At 36.4% G+C, this 20,904-nt stretch overlaps 4 protein-coding genes across 6 annotated transcripts; 2 read left to right on the top strand and 2 right to left on the bottom strand.

Moving 5' to 3' along the window:
- On the bottom strand, positions 1-3,860 carry LOC103836801 (protein transport protein SEC23). The gene is made up of 6 exons (XM_009113092.3): positions 3,624-3,860; positions 2,663-3,209; positions 761-2,581; positions 563-679; positions 417-488; positions 1-350 (listed from the first exon to the last, which is right to left on the bottom strand). The coding sequence occupies exons 2-6, from the start codon at positions 3,137-3,139 to the stop codon at positions 213-215; spliced, it is 2,625 nt and encodes an 874-aa protein (XP_009111340.2). The 5' UTR covers positions 3,140-3,209; positions 3,624-3,860; the 3' UTR covers positions 1-212.
- Positions 3,861-4,103: 243 nt separating this feature from the next.
- On the top strand, positions 4,104-10,426 carry LOC103836800 (two-pore potassium channel 5). The gene is made up of 2 exons (XM_009113091.3): positions 4,104-7,447; positions 7,830-10,426. Exons 1-2 carry the CDS (start codon positions 6,402-6,404, stop codon positions 7,975-7,977), a joined length of 1,194 nt encoding a protein of 397 aa, XP_009111339.1. The 5' UTR covers positions 4,104-6,401; the 3' UTR covers positions 7,978-10,426.
- Positions 10,314-12,603, bottom strand: LOC103836799 (S-adenosylmethionine synthase). The gene is made up of 2 exons (XM_009113090.3): positions 12,364-12,603; positions 10,314-11,721 (listed from the first exon to the last, which is right to left on the bottom strand). Exon 2 carries the CDS (start codon positions 11,706-11,708, stop codon positions 10,527-10,529), a length of 1,182 nt encoding a protein of 393 aa, XP_009111338.2. The 5' UTR covers positions 11,709-11,721; positions 12,364-12,603; the 3' UTR covers positions 10,314-10,526.
- A 236-nt stretch (positions 12,604-12,839) lies between these two features.
- LOC108870193 lies at positions 12,840-20,278 on the top strand. Of its 3 annotated transcripts, XM_033279415.1 has the most exons (6): positions 12,840-16,434; positions 16,764-16,878; positions 16,959-17,251; positions 17,354-17,465; positions 17,530-17,693; positions 17,761-20,278. In XM_033279415.1, exons 3-6 carry the CDS (start codon positions 17,190-17,192, stop codon positions 18,284-18,286), a joined length of 864 nt encoding a protein of 287 aa, XP_033135306.1. In that variant the 5' UTR covers positions 12,840-16,434; positions 16,764-16,878; positions 16,959-17,189; the 3' UTR covers positions 18,287-20,278. The 3 variants fall into 3 exon arrangements, with proteins under 3 accessions (XP_033135306.1, XP_033135305.1, XP_018511030.2); XM_033279414.1 differs by having other exon boundaries at positions 12,840-16,878; XM_018655514.2 differs by having other exon boundaries at positions 12,840-17,251; positions 17,761-17,881; positions 17,945-20,278.
- Positions 20,279-20,904: the final 626 nt, after the last annotated feature.

Here is a 20,904-nt window from a genome sequence, read left to right as displayed (position 1 = left end):
TATCCCTTAACCAATGTATCACTAGACTAGACTTTTATTTTGTTGTTATAATAACAAAAGTATAATTCAATTCAAGAACACATGAGACAGTTTAAAAGAGATACCCTAAAAACAAAAGACTCAGTACAGTAGTAGTACCCAAAATAGCAAAAGAGAAGCGATCGACAAAAGCAAGAGAATATTGAAAGCTCTCTCTCTCTCTTTAAAGTTTTCTACCTGGGCTCAGGAGGCACTACTTTCAAACTCCTCATCCACTCGCAGAAACTCTCTTCATCAAACTCTATAAAACTACTTTTTAGTTTCCTTCTTTGATCCGCCGTCAACCTTCTCACCTGTGGAAATCTTGCTTCCTGCAACATATATACACATTCAGAGGAAGACAAAGCAATCAACCAATCAAGATTTCGATGGCTTACCTGCTCATAAGGAGGATCTTTATGCGCTGGTATAAGCCGGCAAACAAAGTATCTAGCCTGTGAACTTCCTTCCTGTTATACACACCACAATGTCCACAAGATATTAGCTTCGTTCCTATGTAGATACCGAAACGATGAGAAAGTACCTTGAATGCGAGAATGCGCGGTGCTGGAAACCGAAACTCGGTTAGCTCTTCAGCCAACGTTCTGCAAGCTGCTAAAACCGCAGCGCTCTTCACCTCATCAGCAGACAGTTCCGCTCCCTAAACCAACAAAGATTAACAAAAACGCTTCTGACAAATATATATTATTGCATGAACCTTATGAAGACAAGAGAAACTTACCAACCAAATAAATACATCTGTGCCATGGTCAAGAATAACAGCCTTATCTGATTGCATCGAGAGATCATACGCTGGTAGCTCCTCGAACGTGCCTCCTTCTTGGTGCATCAAGCAACGTGGAGCTACCATTCGCAGAGACAGATCGAAAGATGCGTTCAGAAACAAGTTCCTTAGCACAGATCTTTCATCTTCAGAACCAATGATGTTTCCTAACAGAGGACCTCTCCTAAGATGGAAGAGAAGCTCCGGGAGAGAAGATAGTTCCTTGGGGAAGCTATAAAGCTTTGATTTCGGCACTTGTGATCCGAATTTCAAAGCAATGTCTTTGATTCTCTCGTCTACTGTAGAACGCATATCGACTGCGTCCTTCTGAGTTTTCGCTATTAGAAGAGTTCTCTTGGAGATGAGAACCGCAGCAGCTTCGTCTACAACACTCTGAAGATACGCTGAGACGCTATCAACGGTTGGCAACTTGAACGTAATCACCCGAGACACATCTGCTTGATAAACATCTGAATAATGAAAAGCAAACTGGAAAAAGACGTGATCGCCTTGGATGTCTCTCTTATTCTCCATCGAGATAGAGAAGCTTTGTGTCTCTTCGACACTTAGCATCTGAATACAAACAGCTGGATCACTCTTAAACGTCTCGTGAGTTTCTGAATGTGCCTCTTCGCCAGGTCCAATCACCTGAGTTATACGAATATCATCTGAACATCGAACTTCAAGCAGACCGTGTGAACCAGCTGCTCTAGTGGCCGCTCTTTGCAAGTCCACGCCAAAGGCTTCACCAAAATCATCGTGAAGAACCAACACACCACCTGAGGTTTTTGCGAGTGGCTGCAGGACAGGAACTCTGAGAGGGCAAGTCCCAGCGCACAATATGTCCACGACCGTGTTGTGTCTGTGAGCTTCACGCCCTAAAGTCTCCATCCATTTTATAGCTGTCTTTTCCATGTAAGGATAATTCGGATGACTCATCGAATGAGGCACTGATCCTGGACCATATGTTATGGGTCCACCGGCACAAACGATGATTCTACTGTTACCACCTGCTCTTCTGACCACTCCCCGAAACATTTCTGCGGATGGTCCTTGGATTATGGCCAGAGCAACCTCAACAGCAGTTCCAAGGCACCTGTCCCTAGACGCTTCAGGAACATTCAACGTGTATGGTCTTAAGGACGAGAAGATCTCATGTGCTACCTTCAGTGATGCATGCATTGGTGACAAGTATACACCGGTCCCATAAATCAGCGATTTCATCGATTCTGCAGATGGTGATTTAGCACCAGAGATAACATCGGCTGAAGCTACGGATTCTTCAGAGAAATCATATATCGAAACAGTACGGCCATACACTACAATCCCAAGCCTGGTAGTTTGTGGAAGAGAGTCTACAAATGCATGCAAAGAGCTCTGCAAGTGCTGAAGGTGTGGTTCATCTAAACACTCGTCGATAACAAGAACGACTGGTGCAGATGTCCGAGAGTCAGAGGCAGGAACAAACCCAGGTCTCCTGTTTCCAGTCTGAACATAATCAACCAGAGGCAACGAGAGTTCTGGATAGTTACGCAATTCATCCTTGCTCATTGCCACATATTCACCTTTACTTCCATTCATTTTCTCGCAGATGACGCACTGCCATTGCCCTGAACCAATTAATATGGAGGTATACGGATTAGAATACGCTCCACAGTGTAGACAGCGATGTGGATCACGTTGGATGATCTGAGGACCCGGACTAATCTCCCTCCCCGCAGAAACTATAGCTCCAAACCCCAAACTAGCAACATTTGCTAGCTTCTTCTGCTTTAAAACCTAGATAACAAAACAAACAAACACAACTTAGCAAGTGAAACTGGGAGATTATGAACGAACTAAAAAGGAAAAGAAGTAAACCTTATTAGCAGTAAACAAAACGTAAGGAGAGTCTGCAGCTATAGGTTCCTCCATTCTAACAACATCAGGAAGATCACGCTGAGATCCAGTAGAAGACCCGTTCGAGTAATAAGAAGGCGTAGACACTGGCAGAGAAGAAGCAGTGGCTGAAGAGTACCCCATAGGCTGAGGAGTAGCTGGCGAGGTGCGGAAAGGCACAGCGGCTGGTTTAACCGGAGTATTAAAGACCGGAGGCCCAGGGGGAGTACTCATACGTGGAATAGGGCTCCCGGTTCTGATACCATTCGAAGGCGACAACAGGTTTGGTGAATGCATGTGATCAGGCCTGAAGCTTGGTGGTGCTTGAGGATACCTAGGAGGTGTAGGCGAAGGTACTACCGAAGGAGAATGAGAGAGAGGCTGTGGTGAAGGTCTATCTGGTTCTAAAGGAGTGAGAGTCCCCGGGTGGTTAACCGATCGATGCGGTACGTTAGCCATCTGATTCCAAGTTTCACTACTTACGAAATAGGTTCTAGGACTGTGCTGAGATCGAATCCAGATCAAGAATCTGCAGAGAGTTTCAACAATTCGAGCTCAACAAGATCAGAAAACAAAATCCACAAGCTGAACGTCTAGAACTGTATCCAGATCACGAATCTACAGAGAATCTGAGCTCAAAAGATCAAAATACATAGGAAGACTGCGAAAGTTTCTCTACTTACGAACAAAGTAAGATCACAATCCTAGAAGTGTACTCAGATCGAATCCAGATCAAGAAACTACAGAGAATCTAAACAATTCGAGCTCAACAAGATCAGAAAACAAAAAAAAAATCGAGAAAATTCAAAATCACTAGTTCGTTTCCTTGAACTGTATCCAGATCACGAATCTGCAGAGAATCTGAGCTCAAAAACTCGAATCCACAATACGATTGCGAGACCTATCCTTCTAACCAAAATCACAAGTTCGTTTCGTTACTTACCAGTCCCGATTCGTATCACCGACGATCTGGCGAAGTGTATATCAACCTCGCCGCGAAAGGCTGATCGGGTAATCAGGCGGAGATCGAGAACTGAGAACCCCTAATCGCGAGATTCGTAAGACGAATTTTTGACTCGCATTGAATTTGTTTCTAGCTTTGCAATCTCGCGAGACTCCATTTTCACCTTTTCGATTTCGTCTCTTGTGTGTGTGGGGGGCAGTATCGTAAATATCAGCAGACTCTGGTCATTCTACTCACCGCTCTTTGCCTTGCTGGCATAACCGTGAGATTCGATTGGTTTAAAAATATAACGCCAGCGCATTGCTTGACGTGGCAATAAACGACGTCGGTTTGGGATCTCTTTAAAAGGCAGTGAAAACAAGTAACGCAACGGTTAAAGACTGATACTGACATACTGGTGTGTACCTTAGGGAACAAGAAAAGCTTAAATCAAACTCCACTATAAGTTGATGTGGGATATATAACTTAAGAAAGAAACAATGAAGAAAAATATTTTATTATTATATAAGTTATAACCTCACTGTTAATTTGTGAGATTACTATCTGTTAACAGTTTATAATTAAAAAGATCTTTAAAAGAGATGTTGGTCCTCAGTTAAAGTTTATGAAAGTATTGTTTAGATGCTCGATAATATTGCAAATTTAGAGGATATCAATCTCACAATTATAAGCTTAATGCAAGAATATGGTTTCTCCTCTCTTGATCCATTTTGAAGAAGTGTATTGGACTGTTAAAATATGATAGTACAATATGCTAATTAAGCATTTCACACCTGTTTCTAATGTTTTCCTAAGATATGTAAGGCCTAATGTTTTTCTAATGTACCGTACTTCATATCAATACAACAAGCATATTCACATCATTGACTTTGATTTTTAACAGTCCAATTTATTTCAATATCAAACAACAAGCATATTCACACCATTGACTTTGATTTTTCAAATTAAAATAAACTATACTATCACGTCTTTTGCTTTGATTCATTGCCTCTCCATAAACCAAACTTTTCCAGATCCCATACAGCGCAATCAAGTCTTAAGAATACCTTTCTGGATGTTGTATCCCATCCTATCACCAAATTAGGATGAAGGATATTAGGTATTATGAAGAATCTCATAATCCTACATGGAGGTAAGATTGGATGACAATGTATATCAAACTCCATTGTAAGTTGATGTGGGGTTTATAATTTAAGAAAGAAAAAATGAGGAAAACTATTTTTTTATCACATAACCTCAGTGTTAACTAGTGAGATTATTATCTGTTAACAATTAAAAAAAAAACAATTTCTAAAAAATGTTGGTTGTGGTTTAAAGTTTATGAAATTATTGTTTATACGCTAAATAAATTTATAAAATTAGAATCATAAGTATAATCTTAAAGCAAGAAGGGTTTCACCTCCCTTAATTAGACCCATTTTGAAGAAGTCTATTGGACTGTTAAGATATGATAGTATATTCTAAGCATATCAGACCTATATTCTAAGGTATGAGACCTAATCTATGTATAAATATATCTGGTTAGAGTGTAAAGTACTTCAATATCAGTACAAAAAGTATATTCACATCATTGACTTTATTTTTCAACTTAAAATAAACTATGCTAGCACGTTGATTTTTGCTCTGGTTCATTGCCTCTCCATAAACCAAACCTTTCCAGATCCCATATATATCCAACCCCTTCACTAAACTAGGATGGTGAATATTACTATATTAGGCATTAAGAAGAATCAGAGCAACCCTTCATTGAGGTATATTGGACAATACCAGATGATGATAATAGACCCACCACGAAAAACGAAATTAGGAAATCACAAGGTATACATTAGTGTGTAAAGGCCAAACCCATGGCAAATATCCAATTGTAGAAAATAGTGATTTATGACTTTTTCATGTGTTAATACTCCTATGTCACAACGTATACATAATTGTGTTAAGGCCAAACCCATGGCCAATATCATAACATTGATCACCATGTGATGTTGATTTGTATAAAATAGTGATTTATATGACGTCTCATGTTCAATACTCCTCATGCAACCAAAAGAAAAATGTTTTAGAAATTGCATTCTAAACTTTATATTTAAGTTTATTAATTAACAGTGTTTGACAAAAAAAATAACAATAGTTAACAGTGAAATATTTTATTAAATTTTTATTAAAAAAAATATTAGCTATAGAAAATAGTGGATTTATAAGTTCCACTTGTATTTTTAATATGGTGAAAAGCCGGGGAAAAAAAATTAATTTGAAATGGATAGGTAGGGTAGTACTAACTATCCAAGTGTACATTCACCCAAGGAATCAATAATTGATAAAGAGAAGTGGGAAAAGAAAAGAGAGATAATTAGTCACCTTCACTAATTATACAAAATAAACTTTCATTCGGATCAATAGTTGTATTATATCGTGTTTGAATCTTGTAAAATACTTATGATATCAATATATATTCTGATTTTGTCGAAAAAATAAACTTTCATCAATCAATCATCATATGTATGCATTAGATAGCATATAAATTGCATGTGGTCCAGAATATCGATTATCATTTTCCATACGTGGCATAGTAGACCCCACGCTAACAAAAGCCTATAAGTTATTACACACCCCACCACCAAACACCAATCACACTTGTTCTTGTCCATTTTTTCAAAACTCAAAAACTTTTTTTTTTCTCTCGTTTTAGAATTTTACGTTAAATAAAAGATTAAATTTTTTTCTAATTTGTTGTTTTGGAGATTCCTCCTTTCTTGGGAAATGGAGAACCAACCTTTAATCAGTCCTCAATCACGTTACCCCCTCCACCCCATCCCGGAAAACCCCTCCTCCTCCTTCTCCGCCGTCTCCGCCGCCGCCACCGCCGTCACAATCCCTCACTCAATCTCAACCACATCTTTCTTCCAAGAAAACATCCCCCACGACCTCGAAAAATCCGAACTCGACGACTCCTACTTCAACAACCCTCGTCCACTCCACCGATGCCGCACGGCACCAGCCATGGTCATCATCAAAGACCTCACACCCAACAAATCCTCCTCCTCAGAGCCCAAGAAGCCTTCCCCAATCTCCAAATCAATCATCAAACAAGCCATCTTCCTCCTCGTCGTCTACCTAACCTTAGGCGTCTCAATCTACTCCTTCAACAGAGACCACTACTCCGGCGTCGAGACCCACCCCGTCGTCGACGCGCTCTACTTCTGCATCGTCACCATGTGCACGATCGGCTACGGAGACATCGCCCCGTTGACTCCCTGGACCAAGATCTTCGCCGTAGTCTTCGTCTTGTTCGGGTTCGGTTTCTTGGATATTTTATTAAGCGGTGTCGTCAACTATGTTCTTGATCTCCAAGAGAGTATGATCCTCACCGGAATCCAAATGGGCTCCTCGAGAGGGCAGCACCATAGATTCTCTGCTAAAGACTATATAATTGATTTCGAGAAAGGGAGGATGAGGATAAGGATGAAAGTGTTTTTAGCGCTGTGCGTCGTCGTTTTGTGTATCGGAGTTGGCGCGCTGGTTTTGCATTTCGTCGAGGGGCTTGATTTAGTTGATTCGGTATACTTGTCGGTTATGTCGGTCACCACGGTCGGGTACGGTGACAGGGCGTTTAAGACGCTTGAAGGGCGGCTTTTCGCGGCGGCGTGGCTGTTAGTGTCGACGCTCGCGGTGGCGCGTGCTTTTATTTATCTGGCGGAGGCGAGGATTGATCGTAGGCATCGGAGGGCTGTGAAATTCGCGTTGAATAGAGAGATTACTGTCGAGGATTTGCTAGCTGCTGATACTTATCAACATGGTTTCATCAGGTACACAAACTTTATGTTTTTTCTCCGACAAGAAGTCTCTCTGGTTTGGTCTGAATTTTTTAAAAGTTTTGATTTTTTTTGGTTAGTCTTGGATGATTAGGTTATACTTAAGAGTGATCTTGAGCTGTTTATGCAATCCTTAGGAACTAATCTTTAAGCTGCAAATAACTTAAGAGTTAGTGTGTTTATGTTGTAGGTCAAAGAGATTAATCAGACTAATCATATGTCATCTTAGAGTTTTCCTTACAAGCAACAATTAACTATCAAAGTGTTGTTACATTTTTAATTTTTTAGTCTTATCCAATGAGTTGAAGACAACATTGACTGAGTATAAGTGATTAATCTCCTGACCTTTTTAAGTTTTCCTATTGGTCTGTCTCAGTAAATCAGAGTATATTGTGTTGAAGCTTAAGGAAATGGGGAAGGTCAGTGATAAAGACATTAACCAAGTTGTGAATCAGTTTGATAAACTTGATCCTAATAACTTGGGGAAAATCACATTACCTGATCTTTTGGGAGGTCCTTTGTGATATAAAACATACTTTGTTTTTCCTTCTTGTACAATTATATTTTTCATTTTTTTTAAAGAAGAACTGGACATATGTAGCAGCACTGATTCATACAAAGAGTTATGTCTCAGTTCATTAGAGATAATGTAAATGTGTATTTTTTTATGCTTTGTACAAATAGATAGTTCTCCCAAAAAAACAATATATATTTCAAATAATTAGCCTGTTCTTTTGGATGACATTCACCATGAGTTTGGTACTTTGGTACGATATAAAACAGATGTATCAAGGGGTCTCATATATATCAATAATAAAAAGGAGTCTTATGGTTATGGAGATCTTAATCTTTGTCACTGGTGAGATCATTGGGTGGAAAAGGAAGCTCCAAAGTTGCGGCTTTTTGTCTCTTGATTAAGTAGAAAGGTTGGTTGACCAAGTCTCACATCCTAATTCATGCACAAAAACTTTAGCACAAAAATAGTTATTAAACAATAACATTTAATTTATAATATTTTCATAATTCCAGTCTTATCCTCTTTTTTAAAAATCAAACATACTATCAATTTATCATTCAAATGAAAAAAAAAGCAAGTTGAGAGTTGTTAAATGACACTAGTCCCTTACAATGACTATAGATAAAACACAATATGTTATCTGTATTATTGATAGGTATGGGTTAAGTTTCTAGGATATATAGTAGATTATGACTTAATGTATGATGAATTAAAAAATTAAGTATATTTGGGTGATATTAAACAAAAATGATTTTCCCTCAGAAAAATTAGAACTTTGGGTCCGATTAGTAATGTCTGTAACTTTAAAAAATTTGATATAGAAAAAAATATGTAGATTTTTTGTTGTGATTTTAGATTTTGTGGCTTTAGAATTTTATGGAAAGTTTTAAAAAATTGCTTTGGATTTTTAGCTTTACAGAGCACTTGTACAACTGTAGGTTATTTCAAGAGCTGTGATTTTGAAATTTTTATTAAAACTTGATTGATGTGAATTTAGTGCTGTAAAAATAAATGAAGCTGTGGAAAACACCTACAGCAATTATCAATCACCCAAATTAACTTGAAAAAATAGAATCTGAATACAAAATTGGTGTTAGTCACACAGGCGCATGAAAATAATAATTAATAAATATTTTATTCACAATTAAGTGTTATAATCACAATTAACAACCTAAATGTGTTTTTAATTAGCTTACCAGTGATTGATTGCTCTAGCTTTGAATAAATAGATAAACACGACTATTACTTTTTCGTTTCGATCATAGATTTCATGTTGGAGACAATATTTCTGTTTTCGTACGTCTCGTATCATCGTATGGACCGACAATAAAGAATCACATAAAGTTATAGCAAAAGGGTAATGTAAATGGGATCCACATCTATGTATCCATTTACTTTGAATGGATCAAACGTATGATCTTTTTGTTTTTTCAAATCATTTAGTTAGCACTGTCGTTGTTTGTTGAGGATTGCTTGTAGTTTCGTGTTGTACTAACTAGAGAATACGTGTATTGCCGTATCTGTGACAAGAATATACGTGTAGTGCCGAATTTGTGACATGTAAATAGATCTCTGTTTTCAATTGATTTACACTTATTACAAGTCAACCATTACATAATAAAATAGATTTTATAGTACTATCTGTTGTCTATTTCTAAGTTTTTAAATGTTATATATCTAACTGGAAATTTTGATAGATGGAATCTATAATAGTTGATGCGTTCAATCAACCGCTGCTTACTCACTACTCGTCATTGTTCTTAAAAAAAAAATGGCGATGATAACATGGACCGATATAACCAAAGAAAAGAAGTTCACATTTATCAAATCTGGTAATAGGATATCAAAGCTGCTAACACATTATCAAATACTATTATATGCTAATTGATGTCAATTATCAAATCCCCTCTAGTGCCGGTAGAGAAAAGCCAACATCAGTCCACAAAACTTTCCTCAAGACCAACAACTATTCGACAATCTACAACTTGCTTCAAATCTTTGAATTTTGGAGTCTAAAGGAACAAAGTCGCAGATACTAACCAAGGAGGAGTTGGCCTATTGGTTTAAAACTGTTGGATCATCTAACAGAAGTCTAAGAGGTCGTAGATTCTTCCTAGTAAAAAAAAAAGAGTTACTCAAGAACACATGTACCAGTCACACATAGCTAGAGGCAGAGCATCATGGTTGCAGACAGAACCAACTATTATTGGATGCCTCTCATGTTTGAGCTTCTTCGCTCTTTTAGCTTGAAGTTTCACACTATTAGTGAAACTAAACTTAGTCAAATTGACTAGAGTAGAATGCTTATCTTAGTTATTGTAGAATCAGAACAACAAAACTACATAAACTAAAATCCAAACGAAGTAGTAATGCAAGCATCTCCATGTTCAGGATCTTAACAACATTTTAATGTCATCATTAATAGAACAATAGTAAACAAACCAGTAAAAAAAAAACAAAACAGAAACAGAGGGATTAATTATTGCTCACGGTAGATTTTTAAAAAGTGAAAAAGATAGAGAAACAAGCATAAGCAAAATGATATTAAATCATTACTTAAGCTTGAGGTTTGTCCCACTTGAGTGGCTTCACGACCTCCCAGGTGAAGTCAGGGTCGTCCCTTCCGAAATGTCCATACGCCGCCGTTTTCAAAAACCTCCCGTTGCCTCCTCTCTTCAAGTCCAAGTTGATCGTCATCATCCCCGGTCTGAAATCGAAGCTCTCCTTCACGATCTTCAGTATCTCCTTGTCGGGAATCAGCCCTGTTCCGTAAGTGTCCACGAACACAGACAACGGCTCGGGCACTCCAATGGCGTAGGAGACCTGAACAAGAGCCCTACGAGCCATCCCGTTAGCGACAACGCTCTTGGCGGCTTGCCTCACGATGTAGGCCCCGCTTCTGTCGACCTTGGTCGGGTCCTTCCCTGAGAAAGCACCTCCTCCGTGAGCTCCCCACCCTCCGTAAGTGTCGATGATGATCTTACGTCCGGTTAAACCGGCGTCACCGTGCGGTCCACCGATCACGAACCGGCCTGATGGGTTGAGGTGGAAGATGGTTTTGTCGTCAAGGTACTTCTCCGGGATGATGGGCTTGATCACGTGCTCCTTGAGGTCACGTGCGATCTCGTCGTTGGTCACGGTCTCATCGTGCTGGGTTGAGATGAGGACGGTGTGGACACGGACCGGAACCATCGCGCCGTTGTCGTTGTAGTACTCAACAGTGACTTGGGTCTTCCCGTCTGGTCTTAACCAACGGCAAGTCCCGTTCTTTCTGACCTCAGTAAGCTTAGCACCGATCTTGGTGGCAAGGACATGACTCAAAGGCATGAGCTCAGGGGTCTCATCAGTAGCGTACCCAAACATGTGACCCTGGTCACCAGCTCCAATATCTTCAGGCCTCTTGGTGAAGTGACCGTGAACACCTTGAGCAATGTCGGGGCTCTGCTGCTCGATGTTGACGAGGACTTTGCACTTGTCGGCGTCGAGACCGACGTCGTCAGAGATGAATCCGATGGAGCGGCAAGTGTCGCGGACGATCTTCTCGTAGTCGACGGTGGCTTTGGTGGTGATCTCGCCGAAGACCATGACCATGTTGGTCTTGGTGCACGTCTCGCAGGCGACTTTGCTGTCGGGGTCTTGCTCGAGGCAGGCGTCGAGGACTGCGTCGGAGATCTGGTCGCAGAGCTTGTCTGGGTGGCCTTCGTTGACAGACTCAGATGTGAATAGGAAAGTCTCCATTTTTTTCTCAAAACTACATAAGAGAGATTGAATCAGCAAAACCTCATACACAATACCACAAGTAGAAACTTTAAAAAAAAAATAAAAAATAATTAATTTATTCTACACACAAGTGGTGACATAAAGCTAGGGAGATTCCAAAACAATGCATCTTATCTTAAAAGATTCTCTTCTTCTAAATCCTCATAGATTCCCCAAAATGGGTTGAGCACTAAAATGAAACTTAAAAGCTTAACAGTTATTAACTAGGAATAATCATTTATAGCTCAGACTTAATACAGATCAACTTTGACTAAAATAGTAAAAATAGCCAAATTCAAATCATACACATACACACACACAAGCTCAATCAGAAAAAATCCAAATCTGATACTCATCATCAAGATCCGCTATAATAGAGTACCAACGAACTCGAAAACTAACAGATCCAGATCGGAGCTAAACCTAATCCCTAGATCTGTGACATCACAAACGAAAACATTCATAGATTCGCCAATAGAAACATTCATAGATTCATAACAGTATCGCAGATCGTAGATCCGGCGTAAACAGTTAGAAAGTTTTTCAAATCTAGGTCGAAAAACCTCATTTCATCGCAGATTCAACACACCGTCAAATCGATAGAGGAGGAAGAAGGAGAAGGAGAGCGATATACCTTTGGGGGATAGAGAAATGGGATAGAGGGGCGATACAGATCTGAGTATCTCTATGCCTCTCAAAGCCAAAATCTTATAAACACCGAAGGGAAACGACTCGGGGACGATTTGTGAATGTAAACGGCGTTGCTATTTATAGAGATTTAACTGCTAACTGTTGACTGGCTACCGAACCTGTAGGTTAACTCTGCTGCTCTTTTTGCTTTTGGACTCTTTTGAACTTCATCATGTATTATGTATACTTACTTCTTCGGCTTATTCGGCTAATTAAATTTTTTTTTTTTTAAGTTTAGGAAGAAAAATTAAAATTAAAATTAATATGAATTTATTTTTCTAAGTACTATATGTGACTATTTATAAAATGTCATCGTGGATCTTAAGTGTTTTCACACTATCACCTAAGGAATTAAACTGTTTTCACACACTCACCAATATGGTAACTCCTGATATGCACCTATATTTTTAGGTAATAATTGATCAACCAGATCTAATAATTGAAACACAATAAAGATATATATTTAAATCTTGTGTACATGAGTTTGAGTAATAGGCAGTAAATGGCCATTTATTTGACTTTCCATATCTTGATCTAGCATACATAAAATAACCTTAAATTAAAATGATAGTTTTCAATCAATATCAACTGTAAATACTTTTATGAAACAATTACAGATCAATTAATATGTATATGAGTTGATACAATAAGAATTTTTTTCTATATTTCAGTTTATTTTAATTATTTGAGCCTAATAAGATTTTTGATACTGCGATTTTTCAGTCAATATATATTTTAATATAATTTATGATCTTTGCTCATCAGTATTAAGTACAACAACAACAAAAAAAACTTATTTCACACAACTATAAAAATAATTTTAAGTCATTTCATGCCTATTATATTAAGGATAAAAAAGACAGAACTACAAGAATAAAGGAGGACAGGAACTCTCATGAATCATGACTTAGTTTAGGAGTAGGTGAAATTGTAATAAATTGTGTCATTGTTGAGAAAAAATGATGACCATTAGATCTCTCATTAAACGGTTGGATTTAGATGGATGTTTAGTGACATATTTGACCTACTTCACTTACAATCATGCTATTTTTTATTAATTATTTCATTTTCGAGCTTATTTTATACTCTATTTTCTTACATCTTTTAATTTTTAAAAGTACTGGACAATAAAAAATCATTTACAGAAGAAAATGAAATATTTGTTAATTTTCGAACTAATAAATAAAATTTAATAGCTTAAAATTAAAATAAGTTTGACTTCTTTTAGTAACTATAGATAAGTTTTTTTGTTATAAATTTTAACCAAGTTATCCGGAATATGTATACTGTATAGGAATATTATGAGTAATAGTAATATTTTAGTCTGTAATCGATCTAATTTCTCAATTAACTAATGTAGCTGGACAAAAAGAATTGAAAAATGTAACAATGGGGAGGTGTCGGTAGCCCAACCAATGCTACAGCCTACAGGTTTCGGAAGTTTCGAAACAGCTCGGCTCGGCTTATCAGCTGAATTCGTGTGGGTAGCTAAGTTTCCACACATATCTGTAGTGTGGTTGGTGATGTACCTACCCATTTTTTAATTTAGTATTTTAGGAGAAAATGATATTTGCTCAAGGCATGATAAACCTGTTAACGAAAACAAAAAAAAAACATTGGAGACGGTATTAAGTTTTGATCTAATCATGATTTAAACGTGGTTGTGGAAATGATTTATTTCGTAAATCGTTTAAAGAGTGAATTTATGAGCCAAGATTTATAATCTTACATGCTAACTAATCCAAGCATAGATTCGAATTCAGATTAGTGATATATAAGATATTACGCAGGTTTTTAGGTAGTAATGTGTAAGCTGAAATAGAGATGAGTAAGACTCGTTTTGATTCTAAATGCTAAAATATCAACGAGTTAGAAATTATATCGGTGTAAATATGTATAAAAAAATATATGATTTTGATTAAATTGTTTATTGTTCTTTGTGGCAAATGCATGCACGTCAACACTAATCCATAGTAATACTAAAAGCTTGGTATAAACCAATTTTTATATCAGAATTTCATTTAAGAGGACAACAAAACGTGCTTAAATTACTATCTACTTGACGATGTGAATCATGTGATATACTTTTTTACCGCTGGAACTTACATTATATTTAAAAGCAACAAAACGTGCTTATAATGTAAGATTGCTCCATTAGTTGATGATGTGATATATTTTTTACCGCTGGAACCTGGAAGCCAAATTTTCTATGTTTTTGGTTAATGCTAAGCTTGTTTTAGAAATCATTGAACTAATTTAGAGGGTCAACTTTGAGTGCTAATAGATAGATACATGACCAAAAAATCGTAGAAAATTCTAAGTCGTATAAGTGAACTACGTTGAGAAAAGTAGTTGGTAGATTGTATTTTGCTGCATGCTAAACTCATGCACACAGAAAGGTTTGACCAGTGTTGAAATGTCGTCTCCGTTCGGATAAAAACAATCAACATATATAAGTTAATTTGGCGTCCAGGATGCATTATTCTATAATCTAAACTAACATCAAGTTCAAGTTGTGAGTTTAATAAGTTCTTTCACCAATTTAAAGATTGTATTTTTTGAAATTCCCAATGTTTTTGTTGTTTTAGTTTAAGGGTTTTTAATATAATTAGGAACCGACAGCTTAGTTAACCGCAATAGTACCATATAGTACTACATCCACTAGTATGAATCATAAACATACCATACAGTCGACCGTTAGTAAATTTTAAAATAAGATCAGCATTGAGTTGCATTGTTATTTGTTAATACAAATTTAAATTCAACTAACGAGTTATTGAGCTATAATCACAATACTAAAAGCAGCATATGCTGAAAATCTGTGCTGTCACGTCACTTAAAATAATCCTCCAACCAAAACTTTTTTTTTTGCCACGTCAGATCCGTTGTGTTATGTTACGTTTGGACCTTCGTTTCTTAATTTTATTTTTGTATGGGCTTCGTTTGTTTTAGTCCAGGGCTTCTATCTATTGTTGTCGACAAACGTAAAAAAAAAAAAGCTACAGAGCACGGAGATCGCGATGCAGACGGAGGTCTCGAAGAACTACGCCTCTGCCTCTTCCTCTTCTCCGATTCAAAGCGTAAAGAGCTCTGATCGATCAACTTCTCCACAAACGAAACTCCAATTTACTTCTTCAATTAATTTTGTCTTAATGTTTTCGTTTCATCTCCTCATGTTCTTTCTTCTTTATATACCGATTCTCTTTTCTCCGATTCTCTTTTCTCTTTACAAACACAAACCCTACCAGCTTCTCAGATCTCAACCATGGCGACGAAACCGAATGGGAAGTCTCCCGTCTCATCCGCCTCTGATGAAAAAGTCATGTTCTTCCGAGATGTCTCGCTGGGTCCACACGAAACTCAGCTGCGGTTTCGTCTGATCCACTTCTGGGAAGCTTGGAATCCGATTAAGAAGACGCTAATCGGCCTTGAGATGCTTCTCATCGACGAACAGGTTACGTCATTTTCTGATTTTAAAACCGTAATTGTAGGATAAATAACGGTTTATAATTATCGCTTTGTTATAAAACGAAAATCTCGGGATGAATTTGTAGGCTAAGCTGTTTTACTATAAACCCCATTAAAAGATCATCACGTAATTTTCAAATTGTTTCGGTTTATAATAACTGTTTTCATTTTATAATTGTGCCTTTGTTATTACATGAAATTCTAGGACCCCTAAGTAAATTGTGATTTTGTTCTGTTATTTATTTCGTTTTTGTCTAATGTTTTTCTTCACAGGGAACGGTGATTCAAGGTTTCATTTCGCCATCGCGTATTGAAAAGTATTTGGGTAAAATGGAGCGAGGAAAAGTTTACAAGCTCGACAACTTCTATGGATCGAGTAACAAGTCGGTTTATCGGGTTTCTGATCATGCCGTTACCGTGTCGTTTTCGTGGAACTCTGAACTGTCGGAGCTTCAGAACATCACCACCCCTTTTGATGAAGACAGATTCCGGTTTCATTCGTACGAGGTTTTTGAAGCAAACTGTGACCTCAAAGGAGACCTCTACGGTAAACTCACTAATCTATCATAGAATCTTTGATTGGATGTATTTAAAAGTTATACTGTGATATTGGTTTCTCTAGATCATTGTCTCAAATAATATTTGAAAGTCGAACATGTAGATGAAATTTATTCGGTTATTAGGTTTGTAGCGTTAGGTAGCACAACTTATTAACCCTCACTCTTGGATTTTGGTGATCATCATAGCATATGTTAGTATAAATGAATTCGTTGATTATATACAGATAAGTTGTGTTTGATTTCCATGTTTTGATTAAATATTTAGCTTTTTATTTTGGAGTCATCTAACTTATAAATTTTCTGAACAATGTAACAGATGTTGTTGGCCACATGAAGTTGGTAAATGGCCATACTCTCACTGAGAGTCCCGTCCTTGACGAAGTGCAAATAGCAGCTGCGAGGCATCTTCTGGTTCATGTGCAATTACATGGGTATGTGTTATTTTTTTCTTATAAAACACCATTTTACTGTACTTCTCTTAACATTCAGTGTGTTTCTTTTTTGTTTGCAGTGGACCTGTGATTAAGCTTTACCTTTGGGACCAGGTCGCAACGGAGTTCTGCAGAAAATTCAAGTCTTGCGAAACCACTCCCACCGTGTTGCTGGTCACGACCGTTAACACAAAGCGTCTAGGAGGTTTCTATTTCCCTCTTTATATTGCTTATTGACATTTATACATGCACAGTTTGAGTTTTTAAAATGGGATTTCCGTAATAACACAGGAACTCTAGCCCTCACCTCAATGTCCTCCTCACGGGTTTTTATGGACTATGATGTCCAGCCTACTATAGATTACTTCGGCTGGTAAGTATTCATGTGATATGCATTTGCAAATTGCCTAAATGACGTTACCCCGTTACCTCATTGCAGTGAGTGACTAAATTAATGATTTCTACTCTGTCTCAGGTTGAGCTCAAATCCAGCTATTGCTGAGCAGGTTGATGCAGAGGTGGTAACTAAACGTGAGACAATGACTATAGGGGAGTTATTCTCCTACATTAAGCAGAAGTCTGCAAAGGTAAAACTCAAATTAAATATCTCCAATCACTTAGGAAAGCTTATATGGTTATACACTCTCGCAGGAAGCATTTTTTGAGTGCACGGCTACGATCGATGACGTCGTGCATGGCTATGCTTGGTACTATATTTCGTGCAGTGGGTGCCATAGTAAGGTTACCAAAGGCCCAACCTCATTGATTTGTACAAACAACAAGTGTGGGAAGGTTAACGTAGATGGTGTTCCGCAGTAAGAACTCTGAACAGAATTTTCAATTACGTTTTATTCGTATTAGTTTCTGATTTGTTAATAACAGGTACATGGCAAGGCTATCTGTTTATGACAACAGTGAACAGGCCGTTTTTGTACTACTTGGTGATGCTGGGCGTGCGCTTACTGGAAAGCATGCGTCGGAATTAGTTAGCAACTACTTTGAGGTAACTAATAATCAGTCTATAAACTTACATGAATTGAACTCACACTGTTATGATGAATGTCAGGCTAATGCTAACGAAGGTGTTGACCAAGAGGTGCCTGTCCCGGAAGCTCTAATCAACACCATCGGACAAAGTCACAAGTTTTGTGTGAAGGTGACAAAGCACAACCTATCAGGCAAGACCCGAGCTTTGACTGTGACCAAGATCCTCCCTCTAGACACTCCAACCGAAACAGAAACCTCGGCAGGAACCAACATTAGTGCAACGTCGAATGAAACATCTCAGACTGGAAATGATGTGTGTGAATCTTCCAAAAGCCGTGTAGGTGCTGCAGATGCGGGGAGTAAGAGGTCGTGTGACAATGCTAAGGTGGAGAAAGCTAAACGCCCAAAGTCTGGGAAGTAGAGGTTGCAAGCTCCAGCGCACTCAAAGTCTTTGTTTTTAGTTTACTTATTGACTCATGCTTTTCTTTTAAGTTTGAATTTTACAGAGCTTTTCACTTCGCAAACATTTTGTCTCATTTGCATGAATATTAGCTAATAATCATGCTCATGTTGCTCTATCTGGTTATGAATTAAGGCGAGTGATTTTCTTTCTAAGCTTTTTATTACATGTTACCAGGTATTAGCTTACTTTTCAAAAGATATAGTCAAAGTAATTGTTACGTATGAAACATGTTTAGGGTAGTCAAGATTCGAATTCTACATTGTCAGAATTAGTTTTATAAAGTTACATTATATTTCTAACAATTTTCAAACGTGATTGACCCCATAATTAGCAACAAGTCGGTTACAAGGTAATCATATATTATCCTTTCCAAAAACGTAAGAGGATCTAGCAATTAATAATCAAATCAATCCATGATTTCCAATCTCCTTCCTTAATGTTCATACGTTTGACTCAGAAAAAAAACTTCATAGTTCCCATTGTGAAAACTCCAAAAGCCTACGTAAGTGTGCAAAATTCGTTTACTAATTCATCAAAATTCAAACCTATATCCACATCTCTAACTTGCAATCAGATTGTTTCTAAAGGATCAAGACTTCAAAAGAATGGATATCCCACCTCCTACACCCCCTCTGGAGACTACAGGTACGCACAATTCTTACTTCTTTAGCTCCACGACATGATGTTTACATAATGTTAAACTCAGTAAATTATATAAAAGGTATCAGCTTCTCAAGAATTTCTTCACAATCTAAATAATAATATACCAAATTTTAATAATTTTACTGATAATAGTTAATACATTTATTAACAATTGAAAAGCCATTGGAATAAATAATTTTTATTTACATTAAGTATTTAATAATTAACTAAATATTAGTTTCTAATATATGATAAACCTTTTTATTAACTGTATTTTCGTATTTTTAGAATTAACTATATATAAGAAAAGATGTAGTTCTCATATATTACTTTCCCTATTCAATAAGAGTTGGTGTTAATAAGGAAAAACTCTTTCCATAAGAACCTGGTAAGAAAAGGGAAAATATTTATCTATATAGTCACTGATAGTAAACTTATATTAAATTCAACCTGTATAAAATCACTGGCAAAAAAAGAAATATATAGATGCAAACCATAATTAGGAATATTTTAGCTTTTCCCTTTTGTTAACATATACTTTTAAAACGAAACATTAATCTAATATCATGTATTCAACATTTTTATGTTATTATCAATTTTTCTGACTTATTATTTAATTATAAAGATTTATAAAAACACACAAAAAAAACTTTCTACAAACTTTTTAGGTATGTGTTGGTTTTTGCAGGAAAAAAACCTTCGCTTTATCATAATCATTATTAAACTTAGTGTATTAACTTCGGCAAAATTATTCTCATTTCCTAACTAATTATTCTACACATATAATAATGTCTAGATTAGTGCTACAATACCAATCATGGTATTTGAAGTTAAAAATACTTTTTTTTTTCAAACCAAACCCGGTTAAAAAAAACGTTAATGGCAAATTCATATAGCTTTAAAACAGAACACATGCAAAATAATAAAATTTCAATATTTATATTCTTTTATATCGCAAATTGTTTTTATATTAATATGGAGACAACAGGTATTAAAGTTTTATATTCTTTTATAACGCGAATTGTTTTTATTAAATAATAAACATTTCCATCTTTATTTCAAAAGGTAGGCTAATAACTCTGTCCTCTCGCAAAAGTTTCACGTGTCTCTCAATATACTAAGCTAAATATACTAATATGAAAACAACAGGTATTTATAATCTTGGGTTTTTAAAGCATCTATTTGTTCCAACTATATAAAAAACTAATATATAAGTTGAGAAAATTACAGATATTACTCATAGTATATTTTAATATTACGCTTTTAATTTAAAACTTCTAATGATGTATTTTTAAAAAAAACTTTGGGGAAAAAAGATAAAAAAATAAAAACATTTCGTATTTGAAAACATATTATCCAAAAAATTATAAGAAAAATTTATGTTTTTTATTCCATCAACCTCTTCGTCAAAATTCTACCATCTTATTTATGTTTTTTTCTTCTATGTTTTCAGACTTTAACATTTCCTCTTAATAATGATAAGGACAACTTAGCTTCTACACATAATTTATAACATACATAAATTTTAAAAAGATTAAAGTTATTTTTTTAAGATTTTCAAAACATTATATTATTCAAACATTCTAATGTGTGAATTGATTATTTTCTACAATTTAACATAGACTGTTTCATCAAATTGATATGTCACTAATAATTTTCATACAAAAAAACCCGGGCGTAGCCCGGGATCGCCTCTAGTATATGTAACAATGCATTGTTTTGCTAATGCCATAGAGATTTCTAGCATCAAAACTACACTAGTTTAAAATCACATACTTGAGTTATACCAAACTTTTAAGAGTATATTTCACTTGCTTCGGCCAACAGATTTGGAAGAATATGCGAACATTTTCATACCTAATAGACTCCCAACGAACTATTGAATAAATTAATAAAAATGATCACAGATTTGGTCACCAACCACAAAATTAGCA

This window comes from Brassica rapa, chromosome A09 (assembly GCF_000309985.2).
Source record: "Brassica rapa cultivar Chiifu-401-42 chromosome A09, CAAS_Brap_v3.01, whole genome shotgun sequence".
In the NCBI taxonomy this organism is placed as follows: domain Eukaryota; kingdom Viridiplantae; phylum Streptophyta; class Magnoliopsida; order Brassicales; family Brassicaceae; genus Brassica; species Brassica rapa.
Note: the sequence above shows the minus strand (reverse complement) of the source record. Positions and strands in the feature narration are given on the sequence as shown.

What these genes read in the sequence shown, in the direction of transcription:
- LOC103836800 (XM_009113091.3), top strand. Translation starts at nt 6,402, where the DNA reads ATGGAGAACCAACCTTTAATCAGTCCTCAATCACGTTACCCCCTCCAC. An exon ending in TATCAACATGGTTTCATCAG is followed by an intron (nt 7,448 to 7,829) that starts GTACACAAACTT and finishes GGTCTGTCTCAG; the next exon opens with TAAATCAGAGTATATTGTGT.
- LOC103836799 (XM_009113090.3), bottom strand. Translation starts at nt 11,708, where the DNA reads ATGGAGACTTTCCTATTCACATCTGAGTCTGTCAACGAAGGCCACCCA.
- LOC108870193 (XM_033279415.1), top strand. Translation starts at nt 17,190, where the DNA reads ATGTCCTCCTCACGGGTTTTTATGGACTATGATGTCCAGCCTACTATA. An exon ending in ACTATAGATTACTTCGGCTG is followed by an intron (nt 17,252 to 17,353) that starts GTAAGTATTCAT and finishes ACTCTGTCTCAG; the next exon opens with GTTGAGCTCAAATCCAGCTA. An exon ending in AACGTAGATGGTGTTCCGCA is followed by an intron (nt 17,694 to 17,760) that starts GTAAGAACTCTG and finishes TGTTAATAACAG; the next exon opens with GTACATGGCAAGGCTATCTG.
- LOC103836801 (XM_009113092.3), bottom strand. Translation starts at nt 3,139, where the DNA reads ATGGCTAACGTACCGCATCGATCGGTTAACCACCCGGGGACTCTCACT. An exon ending in CAGATGTATTTATTTGGTTG is followed by an intron (nt 680 to 760) that starts GTAAGTTTCTCT and finishes TTGTTGGTTTAG; the next exon opens with GGAGCGGAACTGTCTGCTGA. An exon ending in CGCGCATTCTCGCATTCAAG is followed by an intron (nt 489 to 562) that starts GTACTTTCTCAT and finishes TGTGTATAACAG; the next exon opens with GAAGGAAGTTCACAGGCTAG.